The sequence below is a fragment of the Phalacrocorax carbo genome, chromosome 2 (genome assembly GCF_963921805.1).
Source record: "Phalacrocorax carbo chromosome 2, bPhaCar2.1, whole genome shotgun sequence".
NCBI classification, from domain to species: Eukaryota; Metazoa; Chordata; class Aves; order Suliformes; family Phalacrocoracidae; genus Phalacrocorax; species Phalacrocorax carbo.
In genome coordinates, this window is record NC_087514.1 from 122975754 (window position 1) to 122991431 (window position 15678).

At 39.3% G+C, this 15678-nt stretch overlaps 2 protein-coding genes across 3 annotated transcripts in view; one reads left to right on the plus strand and one right to left on the minus strand.

The window, feature by feature from the left end:
- STT3B (STT3 oligosaccharyltransferase complex catalytic subunit B) overlaps positions 1–15678 on the minus strand; it is a 476425-nt gene that overhangs the window by 245871 nt on the left and 214876 nt on the right. The window lies entirely within an intron of this gene.
- Positions 1–15678, plus strand: part of GADL1 (glutamate decarboxylase like 1) — an 83659-nt gene that overhangs the window by 32263 nt on the left and 35718 nt on the right. For both annotated transcript variants that reach the window (XM_064444213.1, XM_064444212.1), the window contains 3 exons: positions 5870–6069; positions 10409–10460; positions 13519–13608. In XM_064444213.1, the coding sequence (XP_064300283.1) occupies positions 5870–6069; positions 10409–10460; positions 13519–13608 (342 nt within the window). The remainder of the gene's footprint in view (positions 1–5869; positions 6070–10408; positions 10461–13518; positions 13609–15678) is intronic.

Consider the following 15678-nt stretch of genomic DNA (forward strand, 5'->3'; position numbering starts at 1 on the left):
ATTACTTGTCCATCACTTTATCTTTATTCCAGGATGAAAAACAAGCAGAATGAAGTTATTGACTAAGATTAATGTGGTGTCTTAATTGCAGGCTCAGGAAGAATTCAATGCTATATTTTTAACTAATTAGGCCCAGTACATTATATATAGCCTCAGGTAATGATTAGACTACTCGAGCTGCAGAGTGGAAACTTCTCGGGAAGAAAGAGGAAAGAAACGGAAAGGAATGACATATTCTAGCTACCCTGGCATTTAAAGTCACTTCACAAACACTGTTCCAACTTCAGGTCTCTGGCAGCTTTTCTGTATTCTCTTTACATGGAGTGTAACATCTGAGAGAGCAGTCCTATTCCACTTCTAAATCACAGCTGGGTGATGTTGTGTTGGAAATACTTGTAGAGCTGAATCCCAGGCTGTTGGGGGCTGCAAACACAAGTACTACTGATCATACAACCAGATCCTGTTGTACAGTGAGACATGTTCTGGAAAATAGAAGAAATCTCTCCTCCTCTGCATGGGGAGGAGAGCACATTTTACTTTGTGTTTAACTGCTGGAAAATTGGCACTTATATGTGTTGTGTATCTGCCACTGTAGTCTTTATATGCAAACAGAAGCACATACAGATTTGAGTACCTTCTTATCAGCTTTTTTTGACGTGTTGGAATATAAATTTTTAAGAATGGAAGACCAAATGCATAGTTAAGACACTGCCAGAAAGGCCTTGCTTCGCTTTGACCCTCTCTATACCAGGTCTGGAGCAGGCAGCTGGACCGAGTTTCCTATTAAAAATGTTATTTGCACAGCAGTAAGAGTATGAAAGAGTACATGTATTGTTTCCTCACATTGGAGCTTGTTCCACTGCTCCTAAATTACATAAATACCTGTGGCTGCAGATAAAGCATACATTTATATGTGAACATAATTCCTTCACACTTTGATTTGGATGCTTTATTAAGAGCTGGATGCTGAGATGGGAGCTGGAATTCTGGCACACATTGCTTTGCTAGTGAATGTTCAGGGATCCTCGGGTAGTTTCTGAAGTGGTTAATTCTGCAAGAAATCAGAGCAGCAAAATGTTAAGCATAGTTATTAAGTCCCATTTATGAATCAAGCCCTGGCTCCCTTTGAAGGTCTGGTTCAGGAAGTTTTGTTAGCCTGTCTTCCCATTTGCTTTGAGATCCATTTGGAAAATGTGGTCTACCTCAGGGTTAGGGTTAGGTGATTACAGGTGAGCAAATAATGTCCTTTGGTTTCTCTCTGCCTCTTATTTTATTTTCCTTAAGCTATAGATTGTTTACAAGCCCAAAATTTGTATTTTACTCTAGGTATGAAAAGATGATCTTTAGAAGGAATCATCACAATGTAGTGGTAACTGTTTTTGTTTGGTTTGTTTTTCTTGCCACATAGCATCAATAAAGCTATGGGGTTTAGCAGTGTTAATAGGCTTAAGACATTGCAGCTAGGTTATTAGAATGAAACACTGTATTTAAATATTTTCCTATACAGATTAAAAATAAAAAGGATAAACTGCAGTGAATTGCCAATAAAAGTATATCTTCTAGCCTTAGTGAAATAAAATTAGAATGATTTCCAAAGAAGGTAGAGATAGAAAAGAGAAATATGTGTTTGACTTGATTAGAAGGCAGAAGTGTTTTCACCAAAGGGAAGGAGGGATTGGTTAATCCTCCGTAAAAGCTCAGATCAATGACAGTAGTTCTTCAGTGCTTAAAGTGCTCAAGAAATGCACGGCTATCCCTTTTTCACTGCCACACCTTGAGTAACTTTCATCACTTTCGTATTGATAGACTTACTCAGGAAACTCTTGTATTGCTATGGCTTGAATTGCCTTGACTGTTTAAACATAAAGCTAGGTGGACTGATATTCCCAAAACATTAGTGAACCAACTTTGTTCTTATATGTTCTTAAAATGCTATTGATCAGTCTTGGGTTGTACACGCTCCCTTAAGACCACAGAGCTACTTCAATTTGTCCTTGCTATAATCCATATAAACGTGAATATTACCACCATATAAATAGTGATGTGTCAAAGTTCTGTGACTCATTAGAGTGTAGCACTAGGTTAGGTAATTAGCAATCAATTCTAGGTAATGAGCAGAATTTTCACTTATTGGTTAAAAATAAAGTTGCAAAGAATGTAGCTAATGAAATCCCAGTTTAGCAGAGAATATGATTGCTTGAGGTGATCATGGTAGCCATCTACAGTGTAATCTCTTCCGCATCGTTAGCAGTACCACAAAGATATCTACTTCCCTGATTCCTTTCCAGGGCAGCTGCAGGATATATTCTATTCCTATTGCTTTCTGATTGGGGTTAGTACAACTGAGAGCTCCTTTTCACCTCTTGAAATGAATTACAGGGGTGGCCTTTTGCACTGCACTGCTTTTGAGAATTTTCAAGTATGCCATTCAAAAGATTGTCCTTATTGCTTCAGATGAGGCAAATGAGGAAGGTGTTTGGCTTGGGAAAAAGATGTTTTGTTAATGAAATTGAAATTAACTTTTAACTAGCAATGGAAATGGAAAGAGATCAGAAGGCTTGCTGTAGGTAAGTGCGTTCAATGAGAAAAGCCTGTTGAACTATGAAACTGGAACTCTTATATATTGAGTTTAGTATCAATAATTATTCATTTATTTGCCATTAATTAGAACACACAGGAACTATCCAGAGTTCATCAAAACCAAAGGCTATTTGAAACTTCATAGCGGACTAGGGCCTTTATGAAAATAGTATTTCCATTTATAAACTTTAACAGCTCCAGTATAAGGTAGAGCACTACCATTAGTCTCTGTACAAAGGGTAGAAGAAGAAAAGATGCTGAAGAAAGAATCTCAAACTTGTCAAATGGGGCAGTTCTAATGAAATTTTTGCAACACTTCTGAATAGATGGAGTATCTCAGTTACTGTGTGGAAAACCGTTGGGTCGTCTTGGGACTGAGAATGTTGAGTTTTAGAAAGCATACTTCTTAATTTTTTTTTCTTCTACTTTTCCATCAATTGACTAGGAAAACTGAGGTGGCTTTTTATGTCTTCAGCATATTGGAGTCTATTACTTTTGAGACAGCAGCAATCAAGGAGTAACTGCTTTCTTGAGCATAAAATGTATCTTGGATTATTTTCCTCTTCTGTTGTCCTCCCCACCCGAACTGTATTGTGCAATGTTCCCTTTCTCTTCCTTTATCTTTCACCTTCACGTTGCTTCTTGCATTGGTTTGGCACATTTCCTTCTTTCTCACAAAGCATAATTTTTATTTCTTTGCCTGTCTGCTCTAGTGACATGCTGGAGGATGTCACTGTACTTGCCTCTGGAGGTTGGCAATAGGCAATAGCTTCAGCAAGATTTCTTGAGTGTGTTGCATGATTAGTAAGATAAGCAGATGGAAAAAGATCATCAAGGCAGCAAGTCTTGTCAACTTCGGATGCACCAAGAGAGTAGAACAGTACCCACTTTTTTTTTTTTAAATGAAATATGTTCCCACAAATTTGAACTCACTCAGAGATACTGAACTATTTGTTCTTGTTGCATTTTCACTCTAGAACACTTGTTTTTGAACTATGAAACTCAGCAGCTGTACTGTGATCTTAAGTGAACTTCTTGGTCTTTCTATAATGTTACCAAATGACTTTAGGTTTCTTGTGACATCAGAAGTTGCTGTTTCTCTGGTGACAGGCATGAGAGGACCCAGTATCCTGTGATGTCCTCTATTGTGCGGCTGTATTACATTCTGATACGGCAGAAGATAGTTCCACATTGATCAACCCTGCTATACGCTCACTGCAGGAACATTGCAAAAATTTTAAAGTCAGTAAAAGACAAAGCAATTAACTTAAATTTGTGGATGTTGCTACTTTTTTTAAAAAAAAAAACAACCAACAAACATATTTCCCTTGAAAATCAAGGTATGGCAATCTAAATGAATAGGGCACAATGGCTTGGCAGGTGGACTCCTATTCCTGTTGTGCAGCTGCTAGCCAGAGAACACAAAGCTGTAGAAAAACTGTAAAGGATGGATGCTTCAGTGCTTGACTTTTCTTCAGCTTTTAATGTAATAATTTTGCCTTTTTTCTGAGAGAGTTGGAAAGTAGGTGTGAGAATCTTGTACGCTGCAAAAAACTGCACCCAGCATTGACTTTCCAGCTATAGCTACTGTGTGCTGCAGCAGCACATTATCACTCTGACTGCAGAGGGAAAGCAGCTGCTGCCCCTTCTTTCCCAAGCTGTCACATAAACTGTCTTTTCACAAGGCTGACTGTGTGCTGGCCCTGTGGCTAAAGAGTTCAGATGGAATTTGCTGTCCTTTTTGCAAACCAGCAATATGACAATGGGATTGTCAAACCCCCACAGAAGTTGTGGTGAAACCTTTGGTTTTCTTCTCCTTTTGTACTCTATGAATAGGTGCACAGGTTGATTTTGTTTGTTTGTTTGTTTTGGTTTTAGTATTGATGGAGGGAATTGACATTGCTAGGTACGAGGGAGACTTATTCTGTGTGTGCCAGTGGATTATTTCTCCTTTGGATTTTTTTTTGTCTTGACATTTTTTCTCTATTTTATTGCCTGTTCCAAAGTTATCAGTAGGGTATTGTAATGTAGATCAAGAATAGTACCTCAGTTACAGGAATATGACGCTTTGATTAAGAGCGATGTCAGACACTGCCATTTTGAAATCAGACCTGCAGCAGATGCAGAGGAAGGGATTAAATGTGAAATGCTCTTTCTGTTGGTTCAAACTGAAGAGTGATGTTGAATGGAAAATTAATTGTTGTCTTTGAGGTACTGTTTAGCAACTTCTGTCATGCTGTCCACTTTTGTTCCTTGGTCTGTTCTACATGGAGGGCTTCTGGTTCAACTGTCACTTAAATACATGGTTGCAGATCTGAATCAGATGCTGTGGCCGTGTCTTTAACCTCATCTGAATTTCTATTCTGGTGTTATCTTATAGATTGTGGTTTATGTTTCTTCAGCCAATAGCCAGTCCTATGCCTCTTCTCTTCCTCCGTACCTTTAAACATATAACAGCCTCAGTGCTTTCTGTTTCTCATCTTTGTTCTTTGCTGGAACTTGCCAGGTTACTCATTTATCTTTGTCCGTTTTCTGCTGCTCATGTCTGCCCACGCAGCCTCTCAGATTGCTGAATAAAAATAATTTCATTAACACACCATAATTAGGGTATGTTGAAGCGCCTTTTCTGAGGTTTATTTTCAAATGTTAAAATTGTCTGAACTGTGAAAAGAGACAAAAATTTGGGTTGCACTAATCTCCTTGTGGTATTTCCACTCAAACAGTCAGATAGCCTATGCTAAATACTCAGTGACTATTTTCTGTGCTAAACATTTATTTCTTGGGGCTAAAATCTTCCCTACATGCAACTAACTGTGCCATATAAAAAATTCTTTGTTTGACAAAGAAGGAATAGGTTGGGCCGTTTGTGAACATGGAGGAAGCTCCTCGGGCTGTTTTTCCAATCTCTAGACTAGAGCAGTGGACATAGGCTTCTCCTCCTCCTCCTTCTTTCCCACCCATGTGTGCCTTTGGGCAACTGTTTCTGTGGTACTGACTCCCATGGTTTCTTGAGATCTGAGTCAGAGTTTCTTTTCAACCTGCAACTCTTCAGTGACATTATGAAGAAAACAAGAACAAAATTTTCGGTGTTGTCAGTGCTGACTTCACTGAGTTCAGGTTCATCAAGCATTCTTAAACCGCACCATAAGCTTTGGATAGTTTCCTGCACATCCAGTTCTGTTTTACTAAGCAGTTGGTACAGACAGGAAAAAAAAGGCTTTAACTTATGAAGATAAAAAGGTTTGAAAATGCTTATCAGCAATCTAAGTCTCGATTTTGTTTCTAATAGGGCCTCCTGAAGAAGTGTTACTCTGCCAATGCCACATACCTGTTCCAGCAGGACAAGTTCTACGATGTCAGCTATGACACTGGTGACAAGTCCATTCAGTGCAGCAGGCGTCCGGATGCATTCAAATTCTGGCTGATGTGGAAAGCTTTGGGAACCACAGGCCTCGAGGAGAGAGTAAACAGGGCACTGGCTTTGGCTAGGTACCGCCTCACAATTTTGAATATGTCTAGTCTGTTTAATTGAGTGAAATGTTGCAACTACAGATGCTCTATATCCTGGAATAGGTGACATTGTTACTTTTTTGCCCCTTTCCTTTTGTTTGTGTATAACAGGAGGAACTAATAGCAATTTTAATAAGTGTTATTACATTTGCTACATTGGCTACAATATTTAATAGTAATTATTACTTTTAGCAGTAAGCATAGATCTTGGTAAACGTAGAAGTCCAAATTAGGCTATCAATCTACATTGTTTAACATTTATGGTATCTGAACTAGACATAGGACAGGTTTACCAACAGACCCTCTTCTAACTCATAACTGTGTGTTCTGGTGTTAATATAGAAGCAGCCCTATGTGCCAGGCTCTGAGGTGTGTCTAGCAAGAAGTGAATTAGCCATTCTTCTGTTCACTTAATTCCTCATGACTGAGGAAAAGCAGAAAGCTGAAGATGTGGGGAAATTCATATGAGGACACTCTGTTAATATTAGGATGTAGTAAAGGTATATGAAGTAATATTGCTCTGAAATACTGCTTGTTTTTTCTCCACAAGTTTGCTGAAGATTTTAATGCTTACAATATGCTCTGTTAGGGACTGAAGCACCTTTTTCTCGTGATCTTGCCCTTGCCTGCCCTGTTCAATTTTACTAAGATTTTGGTCTTGCAGAACCTAGTTTCACACGTGAATTTTGCAAAGCTCTTAATAGAAGGTGTTTCTAAAATGACGGTGATGTCCAGTTTCTGGGAAGAAACTTCCATACACCAGTTGTTTTGTCTTCTGATAGAAGAAATAATATCGAAATAATATAATGGTCCATTAAAAAGAGTTCACTTGAAGTATCAGATTTGTTCAGAATTTATCCAAGGGTAAACCACAATGAAATCTTCACTAATTCCTGGGCTAGCTATACACTACCGTAAGTCAATCATTAATATTGAAAAACAGTCATCCATATCATATTGCCATTTTATTTTTTATATGAATTACTACGTTGAAAAGAACTGAATGCTTACTCTAGTGAAAATTAAAGGAATAGTCTCACTTTAACAATGTCACTTAAAGAAAAGATAAAAATGCCCATGACCTAAAGCCAGAGTGGATCAGAAAGGAATAAAAAGAAAGAAGCAAAACCAGAAAAGCGCAAATGAGCTGCGGCTTTTTTCTCTATTTTATTTCTTTAAACCCACTTATTGTTTGGCTGGTTAAGTGTTCCTTAGTATCTTCTGGTTAAATCGCACCTTGTTTTTGTTCCAAAGCATGATACTGTTCTGTGTCTGTACAGAGTAAGTAATTCATTCCACTATCAGTAGGAGAATTCAGCCTTATCAAGGTCACTGGCCAAGGTCATTTGACTGAAAGTGTTGTGATTAATGACCTTTCTGGAATCAATATTTTCTTTGAACATTAGCATTCAGCTGGTAGTGCTTCTATGGAGTGACTGGGTTGTCTCTTTTTTTTTTTTCTTTAAGAAGAGATTTAATTCTTAGTCATCATCTGATAAAGTGTATTCTTTACCATAGCTGCATTGCTATCTTGAGTTTGCATGGACATGGGCACTTTGCAGCTGAGACATCAGGTTTACTGGGCACTATGCCAGGTTTCCTAAGTACTCAACAGCTGTGCAGCCTTTCTCCTGATTTGTTACAGTAGGTTTTACTTTGATGCTGCAAAGATAGTATTTCAGTGTTCCCGAACACAGACCTGGATTAATTCTGGAACTAGTCCACTGACTATAGAAGTTGAGAGCGAGAGTACTCCCCGCCCCTCCCCCCCCCGCTAGGCAGAGCTGCAAAGGTTTTGAGGTAATTGCAGGTATGTATTTCTGTTGCATCAAACTTTGCTTATTGGCTATTCAATTAATTTCTTCTTGTTCTGGAGATGAATCATGTTTTCAGTGTATTAGGTATCCCAGGAACATTGTGATGCTACCTATTTGGAAAGGCTTATTTTTAAAATACCTACAGTAAAGCATCCTGCTGCTCACTTCAGGATTATTTTTTGCTGTGTTTTTTTTTTTTTTCCAATTATTTTTGATGCAGGGATGTTGCTTTATGAAGTACACTAAAAAGAAAATAGGAGTAAACTGCTTTTAGAATATAACTGTAACCACCTCTGCATTTTATGCTTCAGCATCTTTGCAGTTTTTCTGCCTGATTCTTCTTTGACACCCACTTTTAGCAGACATATGTCTACTTTCACTGTAGATCTCCACCCCTCATTTTCTGCAAGGCTTAATCATAGCAAATACCACTTCTCTGTGCACTCCCGTCCTCACTGAGACTCAAGCCCTTCTGATGTTCTGCAACTGTGGCAAAATAATAAAACTTCACAGATGCACAGAGTGAATGGCTCCACTGCCATCAAATGGTCCTGGCAAGATAAATCATGGGTGATGGATTTTTCTAATGGCTGCCTTCTTAGGCTATTGGCAATGTAGTTAAGAGCATGATTAACAGTCTGGTGAGCTTGACCGACATCAGATATCCTATGTCAGATGGTGGTGTTAAGAAAAAGCACTTGTGGTAGGATGGAAGGGTGTTTAGCATTGTGAAATAGCTCTAACAGTTCAAGACCTCAAAAAAAAAAATGATTAAGTGATCATACATAGGTTTCTTTTTCATTATTTATTAAAAAAAAAATTGAGGGCCACTGTCTTGTGAATAGCCTGCTGATTTTGCTGAATGTTGGTTTTATGGCACAGACAAGTCTCTTCTAATCAATAGGACAAAAGCAGTGCGCTTGTTTTACTACAAGCCTCCAGACACAGGTTTCCCCCAACAAGCTTACATGGTATCTAGTCTCCTACTTACCTTTCAGCATGCCTCTCTTTCAATGTAAACATTAATGTGGGCATTAAGAGCCCGGGTAATGCACACAGAAGGATCTAAATGGTTATGGCAGAAAAGACCCAGAACCTCGGCTTGTTCTAGTGAAAGGAAAAGTCTCAGCAGTGCACAGTGCGGCACAACTCAGAGCTGTGTGTCGTGGGAACTGGCACTCTACCACAGCAATCATTTTGCAGGGATGTGTGCTAAGAGGTAATGACTCACACGCACAATACTTGTTAATGATAAACAGCGTGATGCCTCCCCATGCTGTTTTGAAAAATGTATACCATCTAGGGTATTGTTTACTGCCTCCCTAGCCAACCTGTTTCTGCAGCACGTCTGCCAAATAGCAGAGGTTGCAGATACAACTGTGCTAGAGGTGTCCCTGTGGGGGCAGGTTTCAGGCGTGTGGATAGGACCAAAGGGGGGTTATTTTGACAATATTTTTCTACCTCAAGTAGTGGATAAAAGAATTGAGTGATGACCAGTAATGCAGCTGCAGGCAGGAAAATGCCAAATAAATGCAACAAAAGAACAGATTTGTACACAATCTAGTTTAACTCTCTCAGTTTTATTCCTGTTACACAGCAAAATCTTCATGTAGAAGACTAAAATTCTGTTGAAATGGAAAACTCTGTGAATTTGAGCTGATTGCTTTGGATTTTTCCTTGGGAAGGCTTTGAGTAGGGGGAATAAAGAGAGAAGTCCCAGCTCTGTGAAAGTGTCCTCTTTGCTTCAGAGTTCCAGTGCGGTGTGTGCCATGTTTTAAAAAAATTCTATAAATTGAAGCTGTTTGGATCCAAAGTTTTGATTCAAATCCATCTTCCCAGGGAAGACTTCTGTGTTTTTCATAGTGACAAGCGAAAGAGAAAAGAAATACTTATCTCAATGCATCACTAGCGTAGGATACCCAGGGATTATTGTGCATTAGTAGTGGCTCACTGAATGGAACGTGCACTGTTTGTGTACATTGTGGAACAAGGACAGTACCGGAAAAGTTGCTGGGCTTGAAGTACGTGGAAACTTTTAAATTCTGGGGTAAAATAAGAGGTCCCAGTGACAATAGCAGTACAAAAGGCATCAAGGTGACCATGAAATAACATGGCAGCACTGCATCAGCACTTGAGGAAAAGAGATGGAGGAATTAATTTGTAGAGATGCAACATCAATGGAAATTTGCATTGGGAAAGTTCACAGCCTGATGTAAATACGATCAATTTGTGCCATGTAGCTCCACTGGAAATCTCTGCCTGAGGACAGAATTCGGCCTCTCCTCAGTGCTCCTTGGCTGGCTGTAGCCTTCATTTGTTTCCAGGAACTGATAGCTACTGCATTTTCACAGCAGGTAGAAATGAGGTTTAACTCTGTGGTTTCTTTAGGGGGAAAAAAAGAAAAAGAAAAAAAAGAGTAAAAAAAGTATATACATGTTCAAGACCTTTTCTGTTGTTTTCTGTATGTTCTATGCTTTAAACCCCTGCATTTTTAATTACAGATACCTAGTGGAGGAAATTAAGAAAAGAGAGGGATTCCAGCTTCTTTTGGAGGTAAGTGAAAATGGAACTGAACTGTTATTGTTGGGGGTGTGGGGGTGTGTGTGTCTATTGTTTGGTTTTGCCCTTTTTAGCCACTGGCCAATTTGTATTTGAAGTATATAATAAGTTTTTGTATTGGAGATACACAGATCTGATTGAACACACATAACATGCTCTGTATTCCCTATCATTACTCTATTTTCCTAGCTTCTGGGCCTGCATTGCCTCAGGGGGTATAGATGGAACACTTTTCTGTGAAAGTGAAGGGGCTGGCTGCAGAAAAAAGAGTGCTTGCCAGACTTAAGGGTAAGAATGTGCGTTGGGTGGAAGAATATTTTGAATCTAAAAATGGACTTTTCATCATTATAGTCCATTTTTTTTTTCCTTAATTCTATTTTGACACCCATCTATCTAAAAAATACCCAAAAGTTGTGGTTTTCACCCATCTTTGCTAAACCGGTCAGCTTATGAACTGTTGATGATCTTGCTTAGGGGAGAATGGGTAAAGGGGGCAGAGCCAAAGTGCTGTTTTTCAACCTATCCTTAGGTCTTTGGTTATAAGGCTAATATCTGGGGATGTTGCAAAGGCCTCTTATTTTTAAAAGAATCTTCTGCATTGTTGGAAGTGTACGTGTGTGAAAGACAGCTGGGTATGTAGCGTGGGGAGGAAGGGAGCACATGGAGGAGGAAGGAAATGGAGTAAGTGCCATACATGGAGATTGACAAACCATAATGATGCAGATTTGGTTTACATTTGCTGATGCCATGAGCATTCCAGGTTAGGCTAGAAGAAATATGAAATACAAAAAACGTTTTATACTAGTCATACAATATAAACTTTTCCCTTTAACTTTGAAAACTGCTAATTTGAAAGTACATTCTGGGAAACTTTACATGGAGTGAAGAATTTTGGGCCAGCAATGCCTGATGGGGTTACTGAAGCAGCAAGTCTGTTAAAAATCTCTCCATTCTCCATTATTCTAGAGCTTAGCAGAGATCCAAGATCCCCTGTAGATGTGAGAGCAGAGACTGCTGTTTAATTCCTGCAGGAACAGGACACCTGGATTAAAAGTGGGATTGGAGGGAGTGCATTAGTATGGGCTATGAGAAGGTTGAGCAAGGGTTAAGAAGAGGTTTTCAGGAGTGCAGGAGGACAAGCAGGGAGAATTCCAAGACAGACTGCTGGGAGGCAGCTAAGCCCAGTTATGCGAGCCCTTTCTTGAAAGGAAGTTGGACCTCGGACAAGAAGCTCAGGAAGATGATACTCTGATACGTGCAGTGAGGAAAGTCCTGTAACGAGAACCACTCCATGGTCTGGAAATGCATGCCAATCGTGCTTGAGTCGTCTCAAACTCTTCTGTGGTATAACTGCTTACCTGCTTGGATAAGAGCTGTGACAAGATAGCCAGAAATAGAGTGAAACATGGCTGGGGGTAGTTAAGTTTTTCTAGGATGAATGGTATTATCAGAGGGGGATGATGTATTTGATGTGTGAAAAGAAACTGAGATAATCAAGAAGGCAATATAGGCAATGGCAATATGGTAATACATGCCATCTGTCTACTCCTGCCATCTGATTTTAAACAAATTTAAAATAAACCCTGTAACAGCAAGCCAGTGCTTGTGCTCATGAGGACGTCATCGCCTTTTCAGAGTCTGTGTTTGTGTGTACTCAACGTACTCTTTGGGGAAAGAAATGGGACTTTAAGAACCGAGCTTTATTTCATTCAGTGGCAGCAGGTGGCAGGTTTGCAGCTCTGTTCCTGCTGACAACGATATTCTTCTTGATGATTAAATTGTATTTAATGCATTCTTCGAAGCGAGGCAGAAAATGATATAAGCAGTTCCCAGTGCCCTTTCATGAAAGAACATGTCTCAGCTGGTTGGCTCTCCTCATTCAGGAGAGTGCCTGAGATTGTAATAGCAGCCACATGCACAGTGGGGCAAAGAGATGGTGTGACTCAGCTACCAAACTCCCTTTTAACTTCTTTATTCTTCTTTCAGCCAGTGCTAGTAAGGATGGCGTGTGGGAGGGGAGAGGGGTATGCGAGTTTCTAATCCATATTATAATCTAGACCCCAGTTAAAAACTGTGCTGCAAAAAATGTAGGTCAAGATTGACTGAGTGGTTTTATGGGTAGTGTTGGATGGGATTAGAAGGCACACCTATTCTTCATGCTATTGCTACATGTACAGGTTAAAAAAAAAAAAAAAGTAAAATTCCAAATTAGCTGGAAGTGTAGAGAGACCCTGGACTGATCTGCTGGGAAGATTTTCTCAATCATATATGCAACAGAAACCTCATAAGGACAAAATACCTTATTTTATAATTTATGGTAAACAGTCATTCTTGGTGGGAGTCTTGCAGCTAACTCTCTGAGTTTAAAGGCAAAATTTCTCTGGAGGGAAGCAGAGATGTGGAGTCTCAGTCTTTGCTCAAAAAGCCTGCTTAGATATTGGATAAGATATATCGAGGATCTGGCACATATTCTGCAAGGCGTCCTGAGATTCTTATAAAAAGTGGAAATTAAGAAAGCCAGCATTAACTCCAGCACTGTATAGTGTAAAAGGAGATTGGCATTGTTCAGTAGAAAAATGACTATGTGTGCAAGTGTTAAATGGTGACAAAAATTGAGTTTGTGTGTTTTGTGTAAAATGCGTCATAAAAATTTCCAGGAAAAAAAAAACAAATCCAACAAAACACCAAAAAGTAAATGTAATCTTCTTTTTAAAGTTGCACCAGTCTTGAAATCTGTAAGTTACCTCCCTATGCCTCTGTTACGCTTCTTTCCTTACCAAAGTTTTTAGTGAGCAAAGCAGAGGTAAATATGTGTATAGGAAGAAGAAAGGAGAAAGGTTTCCTTTTTCTGGCAGCAGGAAGAGAAGTGAAAGCTATTTCTAGTTTCAAAAAAGGGAAACAAAAGGTGACTTGGGGAAGGAAGTTTTAATGAAAAAGGTATAAACTCAAAGGCTTCCTCCCTGCAAAAAAGCAGAACTTTTTGACAAGCTATGATATGTATTCCTGTCCCATTTGTTACATGTCATAAACAATCACTTGTTCTCTTGTTTAGCCAGAGTATGCAAACGTTTGCTTTTGGTACATTCCACCAAGTTTAAGAAAAATGGAGGATGGACCTGAATTTTGGCAGAAGCTACACCAGGTGAGTGCCACATGAACTGTGCTATCTGTAGGTTTACCTGTGTGCTAGGTAAGAATAGCCCTTGGCTTTGCTTACCATTAACCTGTCAGTAGAATGGGGATGTAATCCTTAAATAGATGTTGATAAGAATTAAGTTTGTTCTCTGTTTAGACAAGGCTAATTAATTTTTTTCTTAATGTAAGAGATGCAGGCATTTACAGGTATTCAGCTTACTATAAAAGCTATTAGCAGCTGGCAGAACTGAGAGAAGAGGAACAGTGTTGTCCACATTTCTTGTCTAGACAGAGTATTCATTACCTGTTTCAGACACTTAACGCTGTTCTTGGAACTTGTCGTGCATTATCTATGATAATCTATGATAATGCAAGTGAGGAAGTGCTTAAGAATACATTACTCATAAATGACAACAGGAATACAATGGGAAAAACTTCCTTGGTGAGTGTTTTGGTAGCTCTTTGCTATCCTGGTAGAAAAAACATTAACAACTTGAAAAACACAGCAGTAGAATTTTGAAGTTACTAGTGGATTTAAAAGCCACTAGATACTGTGGTATTATGTTTTACTGAACAAGCTATTCTGTGAGGAATTGAATTTAATTCAGTGTTTGCTCCTCTCTGTAGCAGCTTGGTGTCCTGCATTTATTTTTCTCCTAGAAATTGCTACAAGAAATTTAAACTAGGACATAGATATGCAGGCCTGCATATGGTATACATACTATATACACATGGATACTTTTAATGTCAGCCATCCTTTCAGCAGCTTTTGTTTCACAGGAGTTGCTTTCAGTTTGTGCTGGATGCTGGTGTCTTTAGGGGTGAGGTGGTCTTTAACCCCGTCTGTGTTGTTTTGGAAAGTATATTTAACTTTTGCAGTACAAAGCCATGCATAACCACAGTGTGGATACAAGGGCTTTGCATCTTACCATGCTTTCACAAAATGTGGATTGGTTATGATCCTTTCATATGGGGCTTCCCTTCATCTTGTTAGGGTGGAAGGCATATATATATATGTATAACATACCTGTATAACAGCTGTATACCCTGTATAACGGCTCCCCTATCCATGGAGTAGTGAGGAATGGGAAGGCATAGAAGAAATAATGCTGTAACTACCACCTTTTGTTTTATATAACTAGGGAGGGGACTGAGGAGGGAAGGGATGAAGCACGTTGAATGGCTTTGAGCACATATATTGAGTGGCTTTTTGAATGTAACTTACTGGTTCTTTGCTCTGATGCTCTATGGTACTTCCCATCAAGGTGGGGAATAGATGCCTGGCTTTTTTTAATGTACTGATTTACATAGACTGACCCTGGAAATGCAGATTTCGTAGCCAGTGTCTTGTGGGACAGGACTTGGAGGAAAAAGAGCTTGTGTGCAGTTTCTCCCCAAAACTGAGCACTACTGTGGATTTCAACCACTCTTTTCATGGGGAAAGTGACATTTTCTTGATTCTTATGTCTCCTCTGATGAAGCTCTAAGAAAACCAAAATCCTAAAATATAACCTATTTCTCTCCTCCCCACATAAGCCTGAATGAAAATCTACCACAAAGCAGGCCAAAACTCCCTGGCAAAGCAAGACACTGAATGGCACAAATTTCTCTCCCGAGGGATGAGGAAAAAAAACAACAAATGATTTTTTTAAGTTGTGTTGCTTTAGGCACTGCTGGGAAGTTCTTTGACATTACAGGAATGAGCCTGTTACACAACTAAAACATGTTATTTCACCTCCCTCATTCTTTACAGGGACAGGTCTGGATTTACTTTCCTTTTTGGGTGATGAGGGCCAGTGTGGGGCACAACATGTATCAATGAGCAGATGAGATGACAGCACTGGGTCACAAAAAATAAGGCTACCTTGACTTTTCCAGCTAATGTCAACTTGTTCTCACATTGCTGATGCAAACAGCATAGTCATTATATTTGTATTACATTAATCAGGACAAATATATGGCTGGGCAAGGAGGAGTGCATCCTGATCAGCAAGGTGCAAGTGATAAGAAGATGAAGACTGGGGAGGTTGTTGCATTATGCCATCGATGGGCAGATGGGGATCTGTACAGTATCCTG